The 14528-nt window shown below is 33.0% G+C and overlaps 2 protein-coding genes and 1 non-coding gene across 3 annotated transcripts; all 3 read left to right on the top strand.

The window, feature by feature from the left end:
- The first annotated feature begins 4355 nt into the window (after positions 1-4355).
- LOC145606185 (putative F-box/LRR-repeat protein At5g02930) lies at positions 4356-6062 on the top strand. The gene is made up of 3 exons (XM_081662234.1): positions 4356-5231; positions 5468-5617; positions 5712-6062. Exons 1-3 carry the CDS (start codon positions 4356-4358, stop codon positions 6060-6062), a joined length of 1377 nt encoding a protein of 458 aa, XP_081518360.1.
- A 1512-nt stretch (positions 6063-7574) lies between these two features.
- On the top strand, positions 7575-8162 carry LOC145606184 (uncharacterized). Its single transcript, XM_081662233.1, has one exon. It carries the CDS (start codon positions 7575-7577, stop codon positions 8160-8162), a length of 588 nt encoding a protein of 195 aa, XP_081518359.1.
- Positions 8163-9178: 1016 nt separating this feature from the next.
- Positions 9179-9262, top strand: TRNAL-CAA (transfer RNA leucine (anticodon CAA)). The gene has a single exon. It is a non-coding gene; the product is annotated as a tRNA-Leu (tRNA).
- The last annotated feature ends 5266 nt before the right edge of the window (positions 9263-14528 follow it).

Genomic DNA, 14528 nt, shown 5'->3' with positions numbered 1-14528 from the left:
AAGATATATTGTCCTAGGTTACCCAAATAGCAATCCTAATCAGCAGTAGAGCATACGAAAGTAATGACCAATAATTGGAATTATCTGACATATCATGAATCTCTCAAAGTGGTATATCATTCATAATATTAGGTACAGCAAAAGCAATGCAACATTATACTTGAGCAAAAAAGTCATTTAATAAAAGAAACTATATACTAATAATACTACATTCTTTTATAACATGAATTCAAAATATTGATTGAACATCAATAGTCCAGCAACAACATAACGAATGCTAAGCAGGTTTATTCTACTACATACTATTACTATATACTTTCATCATCAATTAGCATAGTCTAAGATTATACTATATAGCAGACACTTCTCAACATCTGCTAGCCTCAATTTCTACTACATACTATATATATCGACAGTTATCAACTAACATAGATGATCACAGCTCCATCTCTTGTATACCAAAGGTAACATTTCGATCACTACAGGTATATATGCAACGAACATTTCCATGTACGATCCCTGGCAACAGCACGCTTCAACAACCATGATTCGATTTCAAGTAGATTAAAAATGCAGTCATTGTACCTGCTTCTTTAATACAGGTTCTTTACCAGCAGCCTGTTTATCCTTCAATGCTAGCTTTGGCATTTCTCCAAGTGCAGCAGAACAAACTCTTGCACGCTCTTGGTCTCCTTCAGAGTCTGTAGTTAAGTCCATGTTGCACACGGCATCAACAATTCCGGCTTTATGGATCTTCGACGACAATTCTGGACTGTTTCTCTTTTTGATCAACTTTGCCAAGACAGTAAGTACGACGAATGCAACCCTATGTAAAGTCGAGTAATCAGAACTCAGAAACCTGCTTACAGTAGAGAGAATGACTCCCTCATCATAATTCCCTGATAGAATCGGGTATATAACAGCCCTTGTAATGACTTTTGCTGGTTCAACCTCATCTGCCAGACTAAAAATGCACATCACATACCACGTTGCGAGTTGCAGTGCTTTCACCAGATTAAAATCTTCTAGAGCATACTTGACAGTGAGATCAATGACATCACTAAACCTGGATTTTATCATGTGTTCCTTGAGAAGGTTCAGCGCCAAAAGTAGATTTTCCTTGGTGTGCCTCTTGTGGTTTCCATAAACGCAGAGCATAACTAAGCATCCTGCAAAACCTTGATCACGGAATTCGTCAAGCTCATGACCGAATTCATCAATGTTTCCGGATTCGAGAGCTTCTCTATAAGACGCAAGAACAGCCGAAGCTCCAATTTCATAAAAAAACTTATCAATAGAGATATTTGGCCAAGTCATAAAACCAGGTTCTTCGTCTTCGTCAGAACTTTCTTCAGCAAAGAATTCATTGAAAACATCAACGAGTTCATCATAATCAATCTCAATTATTTGCTCCTCCTCCATTATAGCTGCTTCTTCTGCTGAGATATTTTTATATATTAGTATTTAGTAATAACACCAAAATATGCTGATATCATATAATAATGTGCTTGTACGACTAACATACTTCAAACGAGTAGATTATAAACTAGTTACCTGAAATTAATTGAATAATAACTAATAACATCATATTATTCATGAATTTTGTGATCTCCTCAAGAACTAATTAACACTATGTTATTGAAGTTAAAGCTTGATAGTATTAAATATTAATTAATCGGATAAGCTGGAAATGAAATTAAACTTACGATCAGCGTCAGTTTCTTCAATCGAACCTTTTTCAGCGAGGAATTCATTGAATACATGATCAATTTAGGTGGTGAGATATTATCATATTAAGATGCTTATATGTTTAATACTGTAAACTAACATTATACTAATAACTATGGTCTTCAGATATGCTTATATCAAATAATAATGTGATTGTACGACTAACAAGTAACAAAATATTAATAGTAACATCAAAATATGCTTATATCATATAATTATTGTCTTGATAACAAAATCGATCATAAATCTTTTCTTTTCCTTGATTAAGATTAAGAACCCTAATTTTTACTTAGAAACAAGTAACCTGAAATTATTTGAATAATAACGTCATATCATTCATGAATTTTGTTATCTCCTCAAGAACTAATTAACACTACATTATTTAAGGTAAAGCTTGATTGTATTATAAATTAATCGGATAAACTGGGAATGAAATTCTGAAAGCGTCAGAAAATTAAACTTACAATCAGCGTCATCAGTTTCTTCAGTCGAATGATCAATTTCATCAGAATCGATCTCAGTAGTCTGCTGCTCCGCCACTTTAGGTGGTGAGATATTCTTCTTCTCCTTTGCTTCTTCTGGTGAGATTTTGGTCTTCTCCTCTGTTTCTTGAGAAGAATGATGATGATCCGCCATTATAGCTGCTTCTTCTGCTGAGATATTTTTATATATTAGTATTTAGTTATAACATCAAAATATGCTGATATCAACTTATAATGTGCTTGTACGACTAACATACTTCAAACGAGTAGATTATAAACAAGTAACCTGAAATTAATTGAATAATAACGTCATATCAATCATGAATTTTGTGATCTCCTCAAGAACTAATCAACACTAGGTTATTTAAGTTAAAGCTTGAATTAATCGGATAAACTGGAAATGAAATTCTGAAAACATCATAAAATTAAACTTACGATCAGCGTCAGTTTCTTTGATCGAACTTTTTTCAGCGAGGAATTCATGATTGATTTCATCAAAATCAATCTCAGTTGTCTGGACCTCCGCCATTTTAGGTGGTGAGATATTCTTCTTCTCCTTTGCTTCTTCTGGCGATATTTTGGTGTTCTCCTCTGTTTCTTGAGAAGAATGATGATGATGATGATCCTCTGTTTTCTGATGATCCGCCATTTCTGTTTCTTGAGTCTTCTCCTCCACTTTAGCGATTTTATCTGGTCTATTCTCCTCCATTGATGATGAGCTGATTTAGAGAGAGAAGATGAGTGTGTTTGAGTTGCAGATTTTAGAGAGATATGTTGAAGAGAGAGAAAGAGAGGGGTTGAGGAGGAATAACAAATTCTGTTGATTAATAACAAACTCTGAGTATTTAATACGTTTTTTAATTAAAAAAAAAAAAAGAGAGAGAGAGTGAGTTAGCGCGCGTCTTTGAAATGGGATTGGCAATTGGGCGGCTTCTTACATACATAATTACGGGGTGTTCTACTTACTTTTTTTTTTTTTTTTTGATAACGGGTGTTCTACTTACTTTAGTGGGTGCTTAATTGATGCTCGAATTCGTGTTGGGGGTGTCAATTCGAATGATCGGATCGAGTTTGATATGGTCGGGTCGGATAAATTTTTAAATTAAGTCATACTAAATTGTTATGTTCACGCGAGTCCAAATCTGAATCGGATATTTTTCGGATCGGGTCGGGTGTGCTTTTGACACCTCTAGTTGGGGTAGTTTGACTTGACACGTTAATATTTTGAGTCGATTTTTAAATGTGTTTGATTGACTTGATTTTGAATAACATGCACTTATTTTTGTTAGTCAAAATAATTACTTTAATTTGTACGGTATATATTATACGGTCATCAAATAGTAGGGTAAAATTTTTAATTTGATAAGTTTTTTTTTTAAAAAATAATTTAAATCCTAAGTAGATTATTATTTGTGTATATTTTATCGGCATATAAAATTAAACTAGGATTGTTTCCTTATATAATATTATTTCCTTCAAACAAACAGAAAGATACGAGCAATGTTATTTTCTAAGTTAATATTTTGGATGCTCAATAAGAATATATAGCCTTCAAGCTCTTGCCTTGCCTAGCAATTTCAGATCGATTTTTTCACGCTACATTGAGGTATGCATTGTTTTTTTTTTTTTTTTTTTTTAATCATTGGAATATGTATAATCTAGGGTTTACTTTCACACTACCTTTAATTTAATTAAATCTTTCTTTAATTTAATCAAATCCTCTGGTTCGTTCCCTCAAAAAAAAAAAAAAAAAAAAAAAACCTCTGGTTCGTTAATTTAGGGATCTTAGACTATTGAACTATATACTAATTTACTAATACTATATACATTCTGATATTAAATAAAAATTGTTTATGATTATCAATCTCTGTATGCAATATTTATACCTAATTAATACGCCCTCTAGTACTAACTAGTTTTTATGTTATTCATTCAAACCATTAAAATCTCCCTTGACTACTAATGCTATCTAGTTTACTTGTGAGAATTGTGTGAATTTTACTTGTGTAGAAGCATACAAACTAGTTTAATGTATATTACTGGTTAAACGATTAAGTATCAAACAATAATCTATAATTCCGGCTCTAGTACTAACTAGATTTTATGTTATTCATTAAGGAGGCAGTTGTATTCGTCTATTCGACTATGGATTCGATCATTAACAGAGCCTTAAATTCTGCTTCGAGGAATTTGAAGGACTATGATAATAAGACTATTATTAGCTCAAAAGACATCTTCAACCTTATTCCAAAGAGAAGGAGAAGCAAAACCAAAAATAATAATAACAATGTGGATAGAATTAGTGATTTGCCTAATGATCTATTGTTGCACTTGTTATCTTTTGTGGACATGAAATCAGCAGGGACAACTAGTCTTGTTTCCAAAAGGTGGAGATATGTTTGGACTTACTTAGCTCATCTTGATTTCGAACACCCCGATTTTTACTTGATCGACCCACACTGGGGTTGGACTGATCTAGGTACTTATGATAGATATCTTATTAAATGGGTTAATCAAGTTGTGAATGAGAATCGTGCCTCGTATTTGAGCACATTCAGAATTCATTTTCCTCTTTATGAATCACATACTGCTGATATTGATAATTGGATAGCTATGGCCTTAAGCAAAAATGTACGCAACTTGGAGTTGAACTTCTCAACTTGTATTGGCCTCTGTATGGAGACGAATGGTTACATACTTCGACAGGATTTTCTCTCCAACAATCGAATTACTACCCTGAAAACTATTCACTTGGAAACATTGATAGTCGAGGGAGATGTGGTTGAATATGTTTTGTCAAATTGTCTCAATCTTGATCGTCTAACCGTCAAGAATTGTAAATTTTACTTGTGTGGATCGGTACGTAAAACACAAGTTGTTGTTTCCTCCTCTAAGCTGAAGCACTTAGAGTTATATGACTGCGACAACATTGAAACAATTCAGATTTCAGCTCCAAATCTTACTTGGTTTAAATTCAGGGGTGTTAAAACAAATATACAATATACTAGTGTTCCATCACTTGTAAGTGTGACATTTGAGGGTGGATATTGGTATCACAATCGCAAATTGAATATCTTTGAAATTTTTTCTAATCAACTTGAGCAACTCTCTCTTTCCTGGTCTTTAAAGGTTGTTGTAAAATGCTTAACTATTTTCATTATTATGTGTCGAAATCAATTATTTGTACACAATATAGTATTAATGTCTCTTATTTTTAACATTCAATTGTATTTGGGTTGTTCCAACGTTGTATGCAGCAAAAATTTCTTCCAACTAAGTTTTCGAGGTTTCCTAACGTTAATCAATTGGAGATATATGCTACGCTGTCAGACGACGGAAAAGACAACCTTCTTGCTTTGATCCCTTTCATTAAAGTCTGTCCTGTGTTGCACACCTTAAAGTTGAAGGTAAAATTTTTGTTTTAACCTTACAAATTTAATAAATGCTTAAGATGTCATTTAATGATGGTTGGTCTATCTACCATTTGATATTGGTTTGTAGCTTTTTCCCACTCGTGGACTATCAAGAACATTTGGGAAGTGGGCAGCGAAGTTTGTACAAAGTGATGTTCAAATTGAAAGAATACGTGCCCATAAGCACCTTGCTGTTGTAGAGTTTGCTCGTTTTTCAGGAACTGAATCAGAAGTGAATCTAGCACTTTGTCTGGCCGAGCATGCTTCCAACCTTAACAAGTTAATTTTTAATATTCATCATTCCCAAATGGATGGAAATACACACATACATTTGGACTATGCAAATATTATTATGACTGAAAATATCAACCTTTGGAGAAAACAAATAGAAGTACTTGCAAAGCGAATTCGAGAAGGTATTGATGTGGTGATTCTATAATAAATTAAATAGGATTGTTTTCTTTTGAAATTGGAGAATTATATTGTTTTAGGATTGTAAATTATGATTTCGGAATTTATGTTTATTGTGTAGCTCTACTATATGATAGTGAAAATTACTGCATATTTATTATTGAATCTTACGTCACTCTACATCCTGTTTCTCTCTTAAATGTCTTCTTCCTCTTTGTTTTGTGAGCCACGTCTCTGTCATTCTTCTTATGCTACTATATATATGGTGGTAATGGTAATAATAAAGAAAGACGCATTCATCTGAGGTTCAAACTCGATTCCCTATAACTTTGTTAGACTCTTTCACAAATTAGCTGAGTGTGCAGACACGTACTTGAATAAGATCGAGTACCTAAGTTTGAGTAACATATATAGGTCCACTTAAATACTTAATAACCAAGCAGATTTCGTTAATGTTGCATATATACTTGCATCAACTCGATATACAACTCCTATTGTTTACGTTGTATATATGCTGCTGTTGCATGCTTATTGCATATTGCATTATTACTATGAAATTTCTCTGTTTTCTCTTTGATGCTCAAATATGAATTCAGCTAAAAAAATGCTAGAGCTGAATTAAAATGTTAAAAATCATGAATTATTGTAAAAGTTCAAGTTGCTTTAGTTAGATTCATAATATCAACGGTCAAACATAAAACTAATCACATAATTTCAAAAAGAAAAAGAAATAATGGTGATCCAATTTTAACAACTCCAAAATCTTCTAACTTGAATTCGATTTTTAGGAGTTCATGATGTCATCTATCTACAATTGACCAATTCTATGTAAGATAGCATGTTGATTTTATGGATCACTTTTAATTTGCTCAAATAACAAACTTCAAGCTAATCAACCCAATTTTCAAAAATTAAAACATACACAAAAAAGAAATCACCTTTACATACATATATACGAGTACATAATAAGCTAAATCTACTGATTTCATAATTGGTTTAAAGTCAAACAATATGTATTTGTAATGAACTAAGGTACGATTTCCCTAAGGGTCTAATAACAGACCATTTCTCTTTGATAAAAAAATAATATAAAATAAAATAAAATCATGTTTTAAGGTCATGATCATATGTACATTTACGTGGACCGATTCTAAATGTTGTACTTTGTCTGATTAGTTTATGTACGTAGTTCTAACTTTTGAGTTTTGACATGGTAAAAGAGCAAAGATAAGGTAAATATAGACAATAATTTAAGTAATTCATATGTCATCTTCTTTAGATATGTTTTCGTATGTAACGTGAATGGACAAATAAATAAAAGATGACTTAACAAACCAATCCTAAATTTGAATTAAGGGGGTGTGTGTGATCAGCTATGATATAATTTATGTTTTTGAAGGTTGAAATCTTCAACGAAAATCCAACAAATGTTACAAACCCTTCACCAAATGATATGATATGTTAGCTATAAAAATGAGGCATATATCTTTCAAGTTTGAAGCAACATTCACAAATAGCTAGCCTGCACACAACACGTACAATGGCTACTTCCGGGCTTATTATTTTTGCCTGCGCCTTTACACTACTTCCATTGCTCACTAATGTAGCTGCAGGCTCATACGACTACTACAAAGATCGATCTCCATACTATTCGCCCTCGTACTCCAAATCCCCTCCATACGAGTACAAGGCTCCACCACACTACGATTATTACAAGTCCCCTAAACCATACTATTATGAATCACCACCCTACAAGTCGTACAAGTCCCCTTCGTACTCCTACAAGTCTCCTGAACCTTACAAGTCCCACGAACCCTATAAGTCCCCTTCGTACTCCTACAAGTCTCCTGAACCTTACAAGTCCCACGAACCCTATAAGTCCCCTTCGTACTCCTACAAGTCTCCTGAACCTTACAAGTCCCATGAACCCTATAAGTCCCCTTCGTACTCCTACAAGTCTCCTAAACCTTACAAGTCCTACGAACCCTACAAGTCTCCTCCATATTACTATTCTCCGTCCTATTATAAGTCTCCTGAACCACACTATTATCACCACTCACCCAAGCACTCCTACAAGTACCCTTCGTACAAGCCTCCATCCTACGACTACAAGTCTCCTCCTTACTAATTAAAATTGCCCTACTATAATGATCGCGAATTGAAGCTACATACTCACCTTAGCTTCGTATGTACTCCTACAAGTACATACATACCGTGAATTTTATACTATCTTTATAAGTTACGAAAATATAAGTCGTGTTGTTAAGTTCCTCGATTTGTTTACTTATTTACTGATGCTTGGATGTTAAGATTATATGTAATAATTGTGCTCAATTGTTGTACCTTGTACTTGTTTTATAAGAAATAATGAAATTAATCGAGTTTGTGTATGTATTTATATTACATTTCTGGATTGATGATCTAGTGCTACTAGTTATCAAATGTCTTCATCATGAAAAGAAAAAAAAAGGTGTACAAAGTTTACAAGTTACATGGTAATAGTACAGTAATAATATATTTATCAATCGATCAAGAACTAAAGAGATACACCACAAATAGCATTAACTTTGTCTAGGCTATCATAGATAGAAAATGGAAGAGTAGTCTTAATTAGAATAAGTATCCTTCGATCAAGATAAACGATTAAATTACTAAATACGAAGTATATAAATAAGATTGATTAAGATGATCATTAATTTTGTTATAATAGGGATTGTAGTGTTTTGCTAGAAACCAACTACGGTCTGTAAGCCATGTATTTGGGCTTACAATCATAACCGCGGTTCATAAACATGAAGTTGGAATGTTGGATCAAATGTGCAGCAAGCCCATTAAAGACATGGTGGACCACTGGACCATAAGTTCAGGGTTGTACTAAGTCCATAAAATAATACCTAAAATATTTTAAAACTCATATTATATTTTATATACGAAGTACCTATTATCTTCATTAATTTTTATGTGCAACTTTGGAATATTTTATATCTCAAACATATTACCCCAAATTTGCACATAAAAATTAACGGAGGTAGTATTTTATTTGTACATTTTGCTAATTATATCTCTAACTAACAGAATTTCACATGTTTATGTTTAATGATTGTTGTAAATGCCTGATTAAATTAATGATAATAACATTATTAAGTCAGGATGGCCGAGTGGTCTAAGGCGCCAGACTCAAGTTCTGGTCCTCTTACGAGGGCGTGGGTTCGAACCCCACTTCTGACATTTTTATTAGAATGTTTTTTTGTATATACAACTGTACTAGTACTCCCTCCGTCCCTAAATTACATTCCTCTTTCTCTCAATTATGTGAGGAATTAATGCTAGAAAGAGGAATGTAATTTAGGGACGGAGGGAGTATTACTCATTAGTCATTACTAAATTGATTTTCTAATACTTTGTCGTAGTATTTTGTTTTTAAAGAACCTATTCCATTCAAACGTATTATTAATCCTTATATCAACCTATCTAAACTCATTATTTCTTAAATTGATGGAAATAAGATTGATAGAACATTGCATTATTTGCATGATCTAAATAAAAAAGCATACATTTACTTATAAACCGACAAATTGATGATAATAAATTATACACATATATAAAAGTATAATACTAGTAATTGAGCCGAACTTTCAAGAATGAAGGTGTGAATGGCATAATCGATGTAGTATGTACTTCTATATAAGTATGTAGTGGATTCCTAGTCACCCAACAAATTAGAATTCACAAACGTCAAAGCAAATTTGCACTTCACTACTATTGATTAAATATATCGGTGTAACCACACATATATATTAATAAGTTATCATTATAACTTAACACCGAATTTTAAGGTGCAGGCAGCTGTACCTTGCTTGGTACAGCCAAAAAATGCAAAAAGAACATATAATTATTTTGTAAAGAATATGTAGTTATTTTGTAAAGGACATAATTGTTTTCTAACGAACATCTAATTTTTTTATATTTTTTCATATCTAAAGAACATATGTAATATTAATAAAAAAACAAAACATGATAATATTATGTAATAAACATTATTTATATATAACCACCATAATTTGAAGACAAAATTCATTATACATTTCACAATAAGCAATGAACACTATGTCGTAAATAAAAGTACATTATACTGACGATAAATAACATAAACTTATGTTGTTTTCATTTTTTTTTTTTTTGTTTTGGGCAAAAATGTTCTTTTTACTCTAGCTATATGTTCATTACATATTGATAGTATGTTATTTTCATTTTAGGTATATAACAGTATGTTCTTTTCACTATAGCTATATGTTCATTACTTATATATATATATATATATATATATATATATATATATATATATATATATATATATATATATATATATATATATATATCATGTTCTTTCCTACCAAACGACTGTACGTTGCACCATACAGGCGCCTGTAGGAACCATCTATTGGAATTTTTGAATTGAAGAATATAATTAAATTTGCCAGACAAGTATACCTACAAATAATAATTCATAGAAACATAGTTCGGTCACGTTTGGCTTTGACTGAAAGTTATTATGATAATTGAATTTTTTTTTTCCCCCAAATTATCATGCATGCATATAGTTCTTTGATAAAGCTTTGTGCTCAAACTTGCATAGTTGCATTGTTATATTTTGACTTTTAAAATTTAATTATTCTATTTTTTCAATTTAATTTAAAATTTTAGTTTTAATCACCAATTAATAAAATAAAAAATCAGAAAAAAAATATAAAAATTTTATCAGAATATAACATAAATTTTTTTAAAATTAGTATTAACATTTAAATATAATTCAAAATTCATTAATCTTAACCGTGCCATTCATTTTTAAAAATTATAGTTGTCATTTTTCAAACGACAACCATAGAATTATCCTTTACAACATACACTTTATTGATCCAAAAATATTTGTTACATTAAGTAGTAGCAAAACATCAAATTAAACTACCCATAATATCGTATCAATATGACATTTAATTTTGGACGATACGAAGAATGACATTATATTAGGTAAGTGAATAGACCTTGACCTTCCACAATCCAACATCGATCATGCAATGCCTAGAATTACACGTATTCTCGAATTAAAGGTTAGTTGTACGTACTTAGGCACTGCAGTGCATGACAGAAAGCTCAATTATTTGACATATGAAGTGACTTTTCATAATCAATTAATCATGCCTAAGAAACTTGGACATAAAGTTACAGATTACTAGTTAGTTCAATAAAGTCTTAAATTGATTATTCCTTAGCTCAACCTATATGTTAAGACTTATCTACAAGTGAACAAATGACTGGAGTTAAAACTGAATGTTAGATAATATAAACTCCTTAATTAGAGTGATTTCCATTGATCAATATTTATAGGGTTACAATGAGAAACCTAATCATATTAGGTAACTATAAGATATGTACAGATATCAAAGATAATCTTATACAAAATATATCCTAAACCTAAGATGAGAATATTCTATGGATATTCTCTATCACACCCCCGCAGTCAGAGCGGGAGAAAATCGGATGCTCAGACTGGATCTGAATCACGCATCGAGCGGTAAGGATAGTATGGTAACCCATGATCAAAAGAGAAGTAGTAGACATGTGCATGTGATGACGATGAGAAGCAACAGCCACGACCTACATAGAGTAGAGATAAGCACTGCTTGGCCAGAGGAGAAGGAGAAGAGCCGCACACAGACTTGGGCTAAGTTGCAGATCCAGAGAAGAAGAAGCTAAGGGATCAAACCATCATCGGGAAGAAGACACTACACTACTACGTGAAATCACAGTTGAATAAAAACAAATAAAATAGCGCAAGAAAAGATTAAATTTCACCGCTTGAAATTTATCTCAAAAGAGAAACCCAGGTAGCAAGAAACAATACTCCACAAAGATTCCAAGTGCTGCAACAATAAGAGGAGCCAACTTGATAGCAAAAGAGATGTGCAAAAGTAGTTGACCTTAATCTGATATACGACCACCAAAACAAAATCTATGTGATTATGTGTAGAAAAACCAATGGAACAATGTAAGAATCATTGTTGGTCATGAGGAGGTGGAAATAGAGTGCGGCACATGGAGAAGGTTGGCAGATTTGGTTACTGCCAGTAGTGGAAGGCGGTAGTGTATGCGATTGCCACCAATGATGGAGGCGGCTTTCGCGGTTGCTACTATCGGTGGGAGGCGCAAGGTTACATAAAGATTCTAAAAAAAAACTTTGAGAAAAGGAAAAAAAAAAAATCTATATGTGTGTGTTTGCGGAAGCATAAAAAGTTTGTGTATATCCCGCCGGTGGGTTTTATTTTGCAACCCACCGGCAGGGTGAGAATTTTTATATATGATCCCAAGATCTCACCTAAGCTGTGATACCATGTCAGATAATATAAACTCCTCAATTAGAGTGATTTCCATTGATCAATATTTATAGGGTTACAATGAGAAACCTAATCATATTAGGTAACTATAAGATATGTACAGATATCAAAGATAATCTTATACAAAATATATCCTAAACCTAAGATGAGAATATTCTATGGATATTCTCTATCACTGAAATTAAGTGGGAAAAGATGTATTCAATATTAAAATTAGAGCTGTTAATTCGGGTATTCAAGTCGGATTTAGGTCGGGTCAAATTAGGTTTCGGGTTAAATCAGGATCAGGTTATGTCTGATCAATTTAGCTTCAGATCAGGTTCAGGTCGGGTCAATTTCAGTTCAAGTTATAACAAGTCCGTCACCTTTTCGGATATAGGTCGGTTTCAATTCGGGTTAAAATCAAATCGGATTTAATTTCAGGTTCGGGTTGTGTTGAGTCGGGTTTGGATGGGTTAACAAGATGGTACATTCGGGTTCGGGTTAGTGTTGAGTTGGGTTCTGGTTCAAGTTTAATTATAATAAATATCGATGTGGCCAAGTTGAACTATATAATTACGCCATCCATAATTTGATTAAGCATCATAAAGATTTTATTAAACCGATATACGAGCAATAAAGAACAAAAGTTATATATGCAAAACAAAAGATTTTATTAAATCGGATCGAGGGTTTACAGAATTATTCCAGTATATAAGCTGAATAAAAGGTATAAAAAAATTTATTAAACCTTCCATGACTCGGGTTCATGTTTTAATTGGGTCGGGTACTAGTTTGGGTTCGGATTGTTTTCGGGTCGAATTTAATCGTTTGACAGTAACTATCAGGTCAGGTGCAGGTTCAGGTTCAGGTCATCAAGTATTGGATCAAATCGGTTTTTGGTTAAGATTTTAGGCTAGGTTACAGGTAACTAGTTTCACCACATTGTTCGAAGAACAAGCTGGATTCATATCATTGTTGGTTAAAGTCAGGTTCTCGTATCGGGTCAGTTTTTGACTGCTCAAGCTATTATCCACACTTTTAGAGGAAATTTTGAGGTTTCAGGGCCCGGTGGAAAAAAATGTAGAGACCCTAGGGGATATATCTCAGGGTCATATAATGTCGTTTGAAACCATATATGATCATTATATGTTGTCATAAACGTACGTGGTAGGCTTGAGTTTACAAAATCACTGCAAGTTGTGAACAGGTAAAATGACCGTTTAAGGGCATATTAGATGGTTCCACCGACCTAATCGGACACCCAGAGGGCATTAGGGACCATGGTAAACATTTAGGCAATTTTTTTTTTCGGGCGAAAAAAAGGCAGAAAATTACAAAATCGAAGGCTATAATCCACGCTTTTTAAGGAAATTTTGAGGTTTAGTGGCCCGGTGGAGAAAAACCTTGAGACCCTTAAGGATACATTTTCGAGGTCATATTATGCCGTTTGAAACCATAAATAATCATTATATATTGTCATAAACGTCCATGGTAGGCTAGAGTTTATGTAATCGGTTCAAGTTGCGAATGGGTAAAATGATCGTTTCAGTACATATTGGATGGTTCTACCGATCCAATTGGACTCCCAGAGGGTTTTAGGGACCATGGTAAACATCTTGACAATTTTAATTACCTGGCAAAAAAGGTCAAAAAATTACAAAATTAAAGGCTAATTTACGTTTTTTGAGGAAATTTTGAGGTTTTGAGGCCAAGTGGCGAAACATGTTGAGACCCTAGGGGATATATCTACGTGTCATATAATGCCGTTTAAAAACATATATGATCATTACATGTTGTCATAAACGTCCCTGGTAGGCTTGAATTTACGAAATCACTACAAGTTGTGAATGGGTAAAATGACCGTTTAAGGGCATAATGAATGGTTCCACCGACCCTATTGGACTCTCGGATGGTATTAGGGACCATGGTAAACATCTCGGCGATTTTTATTTTTCGGGCGAAAAAAGGTCAAAAAGTTACAAAATTGAAGGCTATAATCCACTCTTTTTGATGAAATTTTGAGGTTTCAGGGCCCGGTGGCGAAAAGCCTTGAAACCCTAAGGGATACATCTCGGGGTCAAAAATGTCATTTGAAACCATATAATATCATTATATGGTGT

This window comes from Chenopodium album, chromosome 22 (assembly GCF_948465745.1).
Source record: "Chenopodium album chromosome 22, dcCheAlbu1.1, whole genome shotgun sequence".
Taxonomy (NCBI): Eukaryota; Viridiplantae; Streptophyta; class Magnoliopsida; order Caryophyllales; family Amaranthaceae; genus Chenopodium; species Chenopodium album.
This window is presented reverse-complemented; position numbering and strand designations above follow the sequence as displayed.